Source organism: Vigna radiata, chromosome 8 (assembly GCF_000741045.1).
Source record: "Vigna radiata var. radiata cultivar VC1973A chromosome 8, Vradiata_ver6, whole genome shotgun sequence".
NCBI lineage: Eukaryota > Viridiplantae > Streptophyta > Magnoliopsida > Fabales > Fabaceae > Vigna > Vigna radiata.
In genome coordinates, this window is record NC_028358.1 from 32,661,893 (window position 1) to 32,674,833 (window position 12,941).

At 35.6% G+C, this 12,941-nt stretch overlaps 2 protein-coding genes across 2 annotated transcripts; both read right to left on the reverse strand.

Annotated features, from left to right (window-relative positions):
• Positions 1–2,577: 2,577 nt before the first annotated feature.
• Positions 2,578–4,407, reverse strand: LOC106771100 (benzyl alcohol O-benzoyltransferase). The gene is made up of 2 exons (XM_014657004.2): positions 3,876–4,407; positions 2,578–3,601 (listed from the first exon to the last, which is right to left on the reverse strand). Exons 1-2 carry the CDS (start codon positions 4,344–4,346, stop codon positions 2,705–2,707), a joined length of 1,368 nt encoding a protein of 455 aa, XP_014512490.1. The 5' UTR covers positions 4,347–4,407; the 3' UTR covers positions 2,578–2,704.
• Positions 4,408–7,233: 2,826 nt separating this feature from the next.
• LOC106770548 lies at positions 7,234–7,699 on the reverse strand. The gene is made up of 2 exons (XM_014656350.1): positions 7,660–7,699; positions 7,234–7,463 (listed from the first exon to the last, which is right to left on the reverse strand). Exons 1-2 carry the CDS (start codon positions 7,697–7,699, stop codon positions 7,234–7,236), a joined length of 270 nt encoding a protein of 89 aa, XP_014511836.1.
• Between the last annotated feature and the right edge of the window lie 5,242 nt (positions 7,700–12,941).

Here is a 12,941-nt window from a genome sequence, read left to right on the forward strand (position 1 = left end):
AAATAATTGTCAAATAAAAATTGTTAAAAAAAATTATTCATAACGAAAAATGTAATAGGATACAGTAAGCTTTGTAAAATAATTGTCAAATAAAAGTTGTTAAAAAAACATGATTTATGACGAAAAATGTAATAGGGTGCAGGAAGCAATAACTTAAAAGAAATTAGTTAAACTTCAGGCTAAACCATGTTTGAAGCCCATTAATAAAACTGACGCCCACGTATATACACAAGTTCAAATTGTCCACAGAGTAGAGACATTTTGGATTACACAACTAAAAAATATAGTATAGATTGCACGTTCTAAAAACACATTATGGATTGCATGATATAAAAATGTATTTAAAATTGTGCAATTCATAATTTAGAAATTTACTTTAAAATTCTTAATCTTGAAAACATATTTTGTATTGCCTAATCTAAAAATGTATTATAAATTAGACAATTTGAAATGTAGTTTTAGATTTAAAAATATAAATGATATGATTTTAAATATATTTATAACTTTTGTAATTCATGATTGCATTTTGGATTGTAATCTATAATATATATTTTTTAATTATGCAATTTATAATGAATTTCTGAACTATTCAATCCAAAATAATTTTCATATTTGAAAAATTATTCCAAATTTTGCAACACAAAATATGTTTTCAAATTGTGTCATCCAAAATTCTAACCCATAAGTAGTTTTGATTAATACCTTGAAAATATACATAAAGATAGCACCGGGATAGAGAAAGGAAGAGCCTCAATTTGGTTGATAAAGGTATTTTTTCCTTGTTCTAAAAAAATATATATATCTTCCTACACCATAGAAATATCTTCTTCCATCCCAAAAATATAAACACAGACAAAATTACCTTCAACGTTTTTTTTTTAACATTCCACAATTAGGGATGACAGAAAAATTCGTACCTAGGTAAAATCCGTTACGAGTATTTAATATCCACGCATAGCAGGTATTTTAATATTTGTTTGTTAACGAGTCGGGTTCGGGTATCATCTTATCTATATCCGCAGGTACCCACTATCCATTTAAAAACCAAAATTTCAATTTTACCCTTAACTATTTTATGAAATTAAAAAATAAATTAAAATATATGTTTTTAATTTTGCCACGGTGTTGTGCAGAGCAAGAGGTAAAGTTCCCTTCTTCTTGTTTCTTCTTCTCTCTCACACTTCCTTCCCTTCTTCTTTCTTCTTTCTTTTTCTCTTTACACAAAAACATGAGTAAAAGATGAGATTCAATGCTAACAAAAGCAGGGTCTTGTAGGCAAATGGTAATGCCTTGAGTACGATCCTCAATTTTACATTTTTTTTTTAATTTTCACCTTTGATTACAAAAGTCGAAAAGTGAAACCACAGACATAACACTCACCAGAAGTGATGTCAGAGGTGGCTGAGAAAGGGCCACGTCCACCAGCGGAGGAGGCGGAGGCTGACGGTTCCGACAACCTTACATCGATGGTTTTTGGAGAATCAGCTACGAGCTTCATGCCTAGAAAGTGCAGATCTGAGATTTTTTTATGCAGATATGCAGATCTAAAATCCTTAAGTGCAGATTTGAGATGTTTTGATGCAAATATGAAATATTTTGATGTAGATATGAATTTGAAGTGAAGATCTAAGGTTTATAAGTTTTGAAAAAGAATGAAAAATAAAGTTTGGGTTAGAATTTGGGTTTGGATAACAATACATACACTATTAATGGGTATCCAACGGATATTCACGGATTTTTTTTATATAAATACCCAACGAATAACGAGACGGATAACAGATACACTTTATACATGCAGGTCGGGTTCGGATACCATATTATCCAATCCGAACCCGACCCATTACCATCTCTATCCATGACACACCTCTTAACCTTGAGAAGTTTGCATTATACAGAAACCTCTCCTAACCTTGGATCTAGCATTATTAGGAAGAATACATTATCATGTAGTCGTTGTTGTAACAGCTAAGCTTGTATTGAATGCTTTGTAAATTTTCAATGCCGAATTTTTTTGAAGTATATGGCCAAACTACTAACATTTTCTTTTATCATATTTATGAACTACATACGCCTCTTTTTCTCTATTATGCTTTCGTGTTGCAAGTAACACCATTCATATTATATGGACAACATTTGCTGGACAACATTATCTAAAACATCAAATTGAATTTATTTTATAAAAAAATAATTTTTTAAAATTTATATGTTAACATATTTAAATTTGTTTTTTTTAAACATCAAATTTATTTGTATTAATATTTTATTGTTTAGTTTGATTTAAATTGTTCTTAAAAAATTATTTTTATTTAAGTTTATATTTTAAATTAAAGTTTATTTTTAAATAATTGTAATTAAATTTTTTAAATAATTAATGAAATATAAAATATAGCAAATATTCATGGATATTTACATATATTTTTTATAAATATCCAACTAATATCAAAACAAGTAATATGGTAATCTTTTTAAACGGATAGCAAGTAGGTGTAGCATGCTTATTTTTAAATAATTATAAATAAATAAATAATAAAACTAAAATACACATCTAATAGAATTTAAAATCAATTACAACTTAAAAGTAGACTTTTTATTAAGAGTTTTATTATATATTTTAAAGCACACAGATAAATTTATTTCTTACAGTGACGATTTAAGTCACAATGAACAGTGACACCAAATTAAACACGTGTGAAGCAGTGATTAACTAGATTGTTGTGTTGGTCTTAACCAAATTGTCATCCAACTCTTTGGCAAAGATTTTCATAACTTGTGAAGGCAAGGAAACCAAAACCAGAATCCCTTCCTCTCCCTTCGCGTTCTCACTAGGGACATGAAAGTTAACTGCAGGAAACGTCCCAGCACCAGCAACGGCCATTCCTCCGTACACCGCCTTCCCCCACCCGAAATCCAAATCTCTAAATCCAATATCCGTCGTATCCAAAACCAGACACGACCTCACCACAGTAAACAAAGGCCTTCCCGAAGTCGCCATCAGATCCGCCACCGAGTGAACATACTCCTCGCTCACCTCGCCCCTTGCCTTCTGTATCAGTCTCACCGCATACTCCAACGGCTCCGAGGAAATCTCTCCGGCGGCGGCCACAGCTGCCGGAAACCCGAAGCAGCTACCATAATAATTAGTCAGTGAGGCCGACGTGAACTTGCCACGTGCATCGACGATGCACATCATTCGGACGTCCTCCTTCGGATTGAACTGAAGCGCTCTTGTGCGGCAGCGCCAGACGTAAGACGTCAACACCTCGAAGGTGGTGGCGTGCTCGTCGAGGTCACGGGGGAGGAGGGCGCGGATGGCGGCAGTTTCGGCAGGGCCGAAGAAGAATGACCGTTGCTCGTAGTTCTGTGGAACGGCGTCGCCGGAGTCTGTGAGTTGCTCGTACTCCCGATGGTTAAATGTGACACGTGGCGGGTCCCTGGCTAAGAGAAGGTCCCTATGCCACAAAGGCTCGAATGGAGGTTCTTGGAAGACTCCCCGAGCTATCCCTGCCACGGTAGTTGCGAACTGAAAGGCGCCAACTCCGTCGACTATGGTGTGGTTGAAACGGAGCGTAAAGATGAAACCACCGCACTTCAAACGCGTCACCTGTATATTATTGAAAAATAAATAAAAAAAATAAAAAAACTACTTAAAAACATGTATGCACTAATTTGTAATTAACTATAGATGTCACATTAAACTTTATATAATTAAACTTTGGTGATATTGATCAATCATGCATATATAATTAAGTTTGTTTAACTAAAACCTGATTTTCATTAGGGCCACCAGTAAGTAATAGTCCGTAAAATAACAAATGTTAGATGATAAAGTTCCATATAAAATTGAAAGCTTGGTTGAAGAATATGGTAAGTTAGACCTGTATAATAAAAATGGGTGTATCAGTGACCGCTTCCGAACCGGGAGGTTGGTAAAGGAGTTCTTGGAAGTTCGGGAAAGGGGGTTTAAGAGTGTGACCGAATTGTTGGAGTGTGATATCAGCATCGGCCTCGATGAACATCACACCCTCCTCGTTGCAATCCACCACCAGGCTTCCGTCAGGACCGTCCTTAATCCTTCCAGCCAACGGGTAGTAGAAAACTAGGGTTTCAGCGAGAGCGTGTCTAATTGCTTTAACCGGGTCCTTCCCTGCTACTGATGGGTTGTTTCTGTAGAACTGTATGATTGGAATTTGGATTCGGAGGCCCTGTTGGGTGTCTATGTCTGATAGCAGCTTGGTTTCGTGGGGAGTGGGCTTGGCCGGAGCCACCAGCTCTGGTTCGCTCCTCCGCACGTCAAACACGAGAGGGGGAGAAGAGGATTCCAACTCCAAGTCGTGAGAAAAAGCCATGGGTGCGTGGAAGAAGAGTGTAGAAAAACGTAACGTGAGTAATGAGTACAGTGTTGCATGGTCCTGGCGAATTTATAGAATGGATCCCAATATTTTAACACTCCAAATTTGACACTGTTTTGATCACGCCACGTGTCGGCTTCTGATTGGACATTTTTTTAAAAAAAAAAAATTCCAAAAAAGTGACGTCATTTATTAGGAAATGGTTTGAATTATTTGTTTCCGAGTTTGCTCTTGGCCAGATTCATGTGACATAAGGGTTCTCTTTCTTCCCTGTTTCAGTAGTTGTTGAGTTTCTCCGAGAGGTTCGTTCTTGGCTTACGGTCATCCGAAATCGTTTTCGGCTTCGTTTTTGTCATCTCACTATCCTTGGTCCTTATGGTTGCCCTCCTGGAGTTCCTTATCGGTGTGGATGTTGCGGTGATTGCATCTTTTGGTTGTTGGTGTGTTCGTGTTGCGAAATGGCGAGTTCTTCGACCGGGTAAGCGCATTAGTATTTGGTTGGTTTGTGGTGTTTAGCGCTTGGTATTTGGAGTTTGAGTTTTGTGGTTTTTTTTTATGTAAGGTTTTGAAGTTTTGGTTTTTGGAATTTGTATGCAGTTGACGGTTCATCACTCGGTTTCCACAAAGTTCATATGTAGTTTGAACAAACGATTAAGAAAAGAGCACCAGTCACTTATTGCAGGCACTCCTTTTCGGTGGTTTCTTGATTTGACTGATAATATTAAAGTTGGTAGGAAAATCTTGAGTGAGTTAGTGCCTAAATGGGAGGATTCAAGTGGTGGTTTTATAATTGCAGATAAACTTGTGCCTATGAATGAAAAAGAATTTTGTTTAGGTTTGGGGTTGAGTTTAAATGGGAAAGATATTGATTTAAATGCCTAGATGGGAAGAAGTAGTTGTGTGAAATACATTGGCAATAGAACAACAGATTTGAAATTGGTTTACACAAATGTTTGATGAAGAAAGTAAAAACCATTCCTTGTTCTCCTTTTTGTAACTTGTACATATTGGTTGGGATTTGTGAGATATTAATTCCAAAACGTAATGGGAGGGTGTTTCCCATATTATTTAAAATTGTTGATAATTTAAATGATTTGGCTAAATATAGTTGGGGAAGTTTAGTGTATCGATTTTTGGTACGTGGTTTGAACAAAGCTTCGGATGCTTTGAAGAAAGGAAATGTCAAAACGAACGTTTATGTCTATGGTTGTATATACATGTTGCAAGTAAGTTATCTTTATTCAGTTACAATGTTGAAATTGAATTTGGTCTTGTGGCATACATTCTTAATTTGAGTAATACTTAACATGATAAATTTTATGTAGGTATGGTTTTGTGAGAATTTGATTCCTCCCAAAGGTGCTATAGAAAAAAAACCAAGAATATTGCATTGGATGAATATAGATTTGGGAGACAACGTAGTGAAAGGAGGTTTGGAACATGGTGTGGTATGTGGTATGTTGTTAGAGTGATATTTGTTATTATAAATGTGTTTGTAGTATGATTTGAATTGATGAATTTCAGTTTAATGATGATGGTGATATTGATTTCGGTACGTTGAAGGAAGAAAGTGATTTTAAGGATCAACCAAAACAAAAAATGAAAGATAACAAGGCATCAACAAAGAAGCTACTTAAGAGAAAACGCAGAGAGAGTTTTATGCAAACTTTACACCAGCAACAAAGTCTAGTTGCAGAACTTAAAAGGAGGGTTCTTTTGTTGGAGGAAGAGGTGGCCTTTGAGAAAGCTAGACGAAGACGACCAGAGGATGGTGGACAGAGTGTGCCTCGTGAAGAACCGTCTATCTCCCCAAGAGTGTTCTCCCCGGGTGGTATTACTCCTCCAACGAAGACATATGTCAGGATGGGGTCACGAAGGCGTTACAAGAGTAGAGCGCTTAGGACTCCTTATGTAGGATTGCTTAGGATAAAGAATGAGTGATATTTGTAAATATTTTTGCAGATATTGTAATATGCAGATTTTGTAGCATGAACAAATGTTTTGTAATTTGGTTTGTCTTTTGTCTTTCATTTTATTTTTTACTTTTGTCCATGTGTGAGGTTAGTGTCGTGTCACGTGACATTATTGTTAAAGTGATGGGACAATATAGTGTCATGTATCAGTGTTAGTGTAAATGTTAAGTGTCATTTTTTTTTTCAATTGATATATTTATTTGTTTGATTCATTTGATTCTATTTTTTTAAATTGAGTAATATTGTTCTGTTCCATAAAGACAATTTTTTTATATAAATCTATAATTATCTTTTTATTAAAATTAATATTTTTAAGGGTTAAATATGTTTTTAGTTCCTATACTATGGAGCGATTTTGGTTTTAGTCCATCTTTCAAAGAAAGGTACATTTTAGTCCTCCATCTTAAGGAAGCTTTGATTTTAGTCCTCTAAAACTAACACCGTTAAAAATATGGTGAGTTGGCTAACGTTTAGCCACGTGTCGTTTGCCACGTTGGTATTTTTCGTTGCCTAGGAGGTCGTCGTTGTTTCTTCTGGGTCTCCACCGTCGTTCTCTCATCCACAATCGACGAGGATGACGCCTCAAACACTGCAAGGAGCTCCTTGGCGAAGAAGGAGCTGTTAGAGAAGAAGTGGAGGGGAGATCTAGGACAACGAAGAGTCGCGAGGGAAGACGACGACGACGAAGTTAAACCTTCAATGACATTGTTTAGTGGCGGAAAGGAGTTAGGGTTTCGAGTGGTTTCATCTTTTCACACAGCGTATTCATCATCATCCTTCATAATTCTTCATCAAACCAAATTCAAACCGGTGAAGAACACCCAATCAAAAAACAAAGATTGAAAGAGCAATCAGCGTATTCATCTCATAACCATTTTTTTAACTACATAAAACGGAGCCAGTAGACCAAATCACAGATCCCGTGCCAGTATGAAGAGGAAGCACAAATGAGCAAGCTCCTTCTCTTCCTTTGGCTTTGGCTTTAGTGTCCACCAACCCAGTGGCGATGTCTCGTTGTACCACCACATTGACCCCATCACTGTGTACATGCATACCAAAGCCTTTCCAATCTGCTTCCAGAAGTAGTAGTTCTCCTTCCCAAACCCAATTTTCCTCAGGAAATCCTGTGCATGTTGTACACCTGCATTGGAACATAAACAGGTCCACAAAACATAATGAAAGATGCAAGATTCCTGTCTGAAACATTTTATCGAACACCTTGTGTTCAAGGATTGAGTACGCGAAAATCGACCCACATGTCGTTGATATGGTTTAACACGTATGTTGTTAAGATATTTGTAATCCTTAAAATTTTGGGTATGTCGAAAGAGAGGTACCTGTTTTGGGTTGTGGCTCCTGAAAGCGCTTCTGAGGCATTGCGAGAGTGAGAATCAATCATTTGATCAACATTGAATACATTCGATCAGCAGATCACAGACCAAACCATTTCTTCGATTCGCAGTGCAGAGGAAGAAGAGTGTTTCTTGCTGGCAATGTAGTGGCGGCCTTGGCTGACGATAATGTCTTTAGGCGAGCGGCAGCGAGAGCGATGAGCTCTCGGAGTCAGGGTCTAACTCACGCGAGTAAAGGGGGCAAGTGTTTTCAACCGCCGTGAGAGGTGCGTTTTCTTCCGGCGTAGGTTTGTGGCGTTTGGTCTTGTGAGTGACGACAACGGCGACGGCGGCCCCAGTCCTAGTGTTGTGGCCGACGATGGCTCCAACGGCGTGTTTCGTTGTTGACGACGCCGTGGATCGTAGTATGCAGTGGTCGGTTGGGTGAGGGGCTGGGTCGTGGCCGTGAGCAACGGAGGTGATTTTGGATTGACTAGTGTAAAAAAAAAATGAAAAATGATGTGTCATTACACCGTTAGCCAGCTCACCAGATTTTTAACAGTGTTAGTTTTGGAAGACTAAAATCAGAGTTTCCTTAAAATGAATGACTAAAATGTTCCTTACTTTGAAAGAGAGACTAAAACCAAAACCGCTTCATAGTATATTGATTAAAAACATATTTAACCTTATTTTTAATAAATATTTTAGAAATTATTTTTAAACCACCTCTGACTTATTATTGGATTTCTTTTCAATATAATAATATAGTAGTTATAAATACTTATTCTTTTACAAATGAATCTTAAATTCATGTTAGTTTAATTAATAATTATATATGTAAATCTAGTTTAAAAATAATTTCAAAAAATATTTAATAAAAATGTTAATTTTAATAAAAATATTATTATAAATATTTATACAAAAAATATTATAATAATTAAAAATATAAATATATAAATTGAATTGAAACTAAAATAATAATATTTAGCATGGTGACTAACAGGTGACACCACTATTATTATATCACATGTAAACGGTCTCAATGTCAAATCACACTTATAATATCACATGATACAACTACCTAACTAACATGTTGATGATTTTTTTTCTAAATAAAAAAAAAAACTACAATCTGATACATAACATCATTTGTAATTTAAAACAAAAATAACTTAAATGAGACTAAAAATATTTAGAAAACCTATTTAAACTATTTTTACTCTGAAACCAAACAACTAATTAAGCCATTCCTAAACTCATATTTAATAAACAAGTATATTATATTGATCACTCCATTTAATTTAATTAATTAAGTGAATTCAATAAAAAATTTAATTAAATTAAAAACTCTAAATCTAGTTGATACAATGAAAATGAATCTATTTCATAGATCCCATATATTTATTTAAAATCTGGAGTATGTATAGATAGTCAATCCATGAACACCTTATTTGTACAAGAAATTGATCATAGATAAATTTGATAATTTATGTGAAGATGGATAATGATATTTTGACGATATTTTAACATCATCTATGTATCATTTTGTGATTAGTTTATACTGGTGTTTATGATTATTATTATTGATTGTAGAATAATTTTAGATCAATCATATAATGATAATGATATGTAGATGATGTTAAAATGTTATAAAAAAAATTGAAAAAAAACGTGTACTGTAAGGGGTAGGACGAACGGTCTGATGAGAGAAGGGACGACCGCCACACCACCCGAAGAAACAATAAGGGACCCGGTTGTGGCGGTCGGGACCAGTCTGAAGAAATCCCAAGACGAAACGTATGACCTAAGCAAACAACCAAGGCCCCAAGTTAGGACGATCGGCGCGATTCGACCCAAGGAAACATCATGGTGGTGTTCGGCCTGGGCGGCCGGACGTATCCACAAATCTTGAAGAATTCTCATGAAGCCTCGCCGGCGCGAGATCTCCAAAAAAACCCGCGACGAAAAGTATGACCAAGGCGGCGAACCTCACTTTGCCGTAGCGTCCGCATGACTGACAACAATCATAGCCGGTCACGACGGCCGGTAAGGTTCACAAGCTAAGGTATCAAGCATTCGAGATTAAGGTAAAGCCAAATTAATCTTAACAGGCATGTGATTGGGCCGTGATTAAGTTCCCACTAATCATTGGCCCATGAGAAAAACTATAAATAGGAGTCAAAGATAAGAGGTAGAGACATATTGAATGCACATTTATTTCTCTCTTTCTCTCTCTATCTCTACCTTTATTACCAAAAATCGGAATACTGACTTGAGCGTCGGAGTATCATTAACAGGTACCCGGACGACTGGACGAAGGAGAACGGTTGAACAAGAGTCGGATCAACGGATGACAAATTGTGCAAGAGAGCTTGGACGAAATCTCGACCGAAACAAAACGTTTTGATACTCTCTTGTGCAATCCACTACTAATTATCAAAGGTACACGGTTGTCAATAGGTCATGTAAGTAGGGTAGTGCATAATAGTAATTCTATACTGGAAAGAAATAAAAAAGAAAACAATAACAAAATAAAATAATTTGTTTAATTAAGATAAAAAAATGAAAGAATTTTTATTATAAAAGTACATTTATTTCGCAAAATTTCATAATCAATTTGTAGAAAAACTCTGTATGGAGATTCTGGAACGTGGAAGAAGAATTAAAATGTTCACCCTTATTCATTAACAAGAGAATACATGGCTATATAAAGTTATTACAGCATACTAAAAAACTGAAAAAATCAGATTTACATACCTACGTGTGATTTTTAAAAATGTAAAATTAACTGACTTATTCTCCCTCAATAATATAAACAGAAAACAGGACAAAATAAATCTGAATAGAACACTAAAAAACCTAACACAATCATGATATCCATGCAATTGATTATATGGAAATTAAAATCTAAATAAACAAAATACATTAAAATGCGTAATAATAAATTATTAATACTTCAACACTCTTTCCTGGTCTCTCCTTTCTCTCATGTCACACCTGAAAAACAAAAATTGGGTTTTATTTACTCTCCAACGACTTTTTTTAATCATTAATTGTTTGATAAAGAATAGATAAAAAAAATATTTGAAAATTTATACAATCTAATTAATTTTATAAAAATATAATAACTAAATAAAAGGACACGCCAGTTTATAAATTAATTCTCTCCCTTATCTCTTTGACTTAACTGACAAATTCTTATCGTTTTCTTCCCAACTTTTCTGTAAAATAAATACTAAATCTTTCTCTCTAGATATAGACCATGAAATATGAAAACAATACGTTCGGAAATTATTAAAAATTTACACTTATTCTAAACCATACTCTGTTTAGTCATTTGCATTTGCATTTATACATTAGGTTATAATTTTACTCTTTCTATCTTATGATTTCATTTGAAACAACAATAGTTCATTTGGTTTCAAAAATTAGAATATATAACTTAATTTCTTCATTTTTGTCTTTCATTATTTAATTTTTTTTCTCATTTTATCTCTCAATCCAGTAGGTACTATCACTACGAACAACTCGACGCCAATCCTCTTTTTGTAGAATTCGATATGATGAAAAAAATTGGAACATACTCACAACATAACCCTTCACTTTGTTTATGGAGAATATTTTTTGTCTTCCTCAATTGTGTCTTTTGTATTGTGTTATTCTTGATTATTAAACTAAATGCATCAGTTTAACATCACTTGGCAACCCGGCCACAAACAATAAAAAATCAAAATGTTACATTTTTGGATGACAAGAAAAAGAAACTGGTTGGATTCTAAAATATATGATCATGACCTTGATTCTCTAACTCTGACCATGTTTATACAATTGCAAGTTTCAAGCAACTTTATGACTTGAGATATTGAGCAACACTTGTTTTTTTGCTTTTTGATTGGGAATGATTGTATGAATGGGATGAAAATATTAGTCACTTCTGTTTTGGTGTTTGATTGACCATGTGTTTCGGTTGCATCAATATTTTTTATTTCAATTCATTAGTGGATTTTTTTTGTTTCAATTCATTTTGTGGATTATTTCCTGGTATTGGAGGGTGTTTTGTTTTGGTGCATGACAATGATATATAAATTGCAAAACTGAGCTTTATGATAATATTTTAAAATTGTAATTTAACACTAAAAAGATGGATCAGAGTTGTTAGGATGGACGTGATGATCTGACTTGACAAGATGGATGAACTGACGGTATGGACCGAGCTAGCCAGGATGGCTAGGCTGACAAAATGCCCGAGAGGCGAGGCTTGTCGTGATGGACTTAATGGTGGGGATGGACGTGGTTGTCAAGATGACTTAGATGCACGTGCTGATGGAAGACCACGATGGACGAGCTGATGGGATGATTAAGATGCATCAAGCTAGCTGAAATGGATAGGATGGACTAATTGACGGGATGGTTGAAATGAACCGAATTGACAGAATGGTCAAGATGACAAGCTGGCTGGGATGAATGAGATAAATGGGATGAACAGACTGACGACTGGACTGTGCTAACGAAAAGGACAAGATGGACGTTAGACAAGTTGACGTGATAGGCGGAACGAACAGGCTAGTTGAACTTATGGAATGATAGGAATGGACAAGATGAAGAAGTTAAGGGAATGACCGAGATGAATTGGGCTGATGGGATGAGTGGGATAAATGGGCTAACAGGATGAGCGGGTTAGATGAGCTAGCGGGATGGACAGGTTGTCCTCGTTGTCAGGATGGACCGGGCTGGTCGGGATAGACAAGCTGACGGGATGACTGGGCTAGTCGGGGTGACAAGATGACCTTTTTAGACGAGGTGGACAAACTAATGTGATGGTCGTGATGGATCGTATTGGCTGGGATGGACAAGATGACGAGATGACCTCGATGAATCGGGATGACTAAAATGGACAGACTGACGGAGTGACTAGGATGAACGGTATGGCCTGACTGATGGAATGGTCGGGATGAATAGGGTGACGTGATAGTCAAACTTGCTGGGATGGACATGCTTGCCAAGATGTTTGTGATGGACTAGACTGACAGGATTGTTGGACTAATCTAGTTGACATAATGATGGATGGGGTGACCAAACTCGTCGGACTGACTGAACTTACAAATATTAAACTTAGTTATACGAAATATATTTGGTTAAAACCCTTAGATGGTATTCATATTTGTATTGGAGTCTTAGTTCGGTTTTCATATTTTAAGTAATCTCAATTGAGTCCTTATTTTTTTAAAATGTGATGCAATTTAGTGTCATGTGTCAGTGGTTTTTTTAATTTCTAAAAGAAATTATTT

What these genes read in the sequence shown, in the direction of transcription:
- LOC106771100 (XM_014657004.2), bottom strand. Translation starts at nt 4,346, where the DNA reads ATGGCTTTTTCTCACGACTTGGAGTTGGAATCCTCTTCTCCCCCTCTC. An exon ending in CACCCATTTTTATTATACAG is followed by an intron (nt 3,602 to 3,875) that starts GTCTAACTTACC and finishes AATAATATACAG; the next exon opens with GTGACGCGTTTGAAGTGCGG.
- LOC106770548 (XM_014656350.1), bottom strand. Translation starts at nt 7,699, where the DNA reads ATGCCTCAGAAGCGCTTTCAGGAGCCACAACCCAAAACAG. An exon ending in GGAGCCACAACCCAAAACAG is followed by an intron (nt 7,464 to 7,659) that starts GTACCTCTCTTT and finishes GTTCCAATGCAG; the next exon opens with GTGTACAACATGCACAGGAT.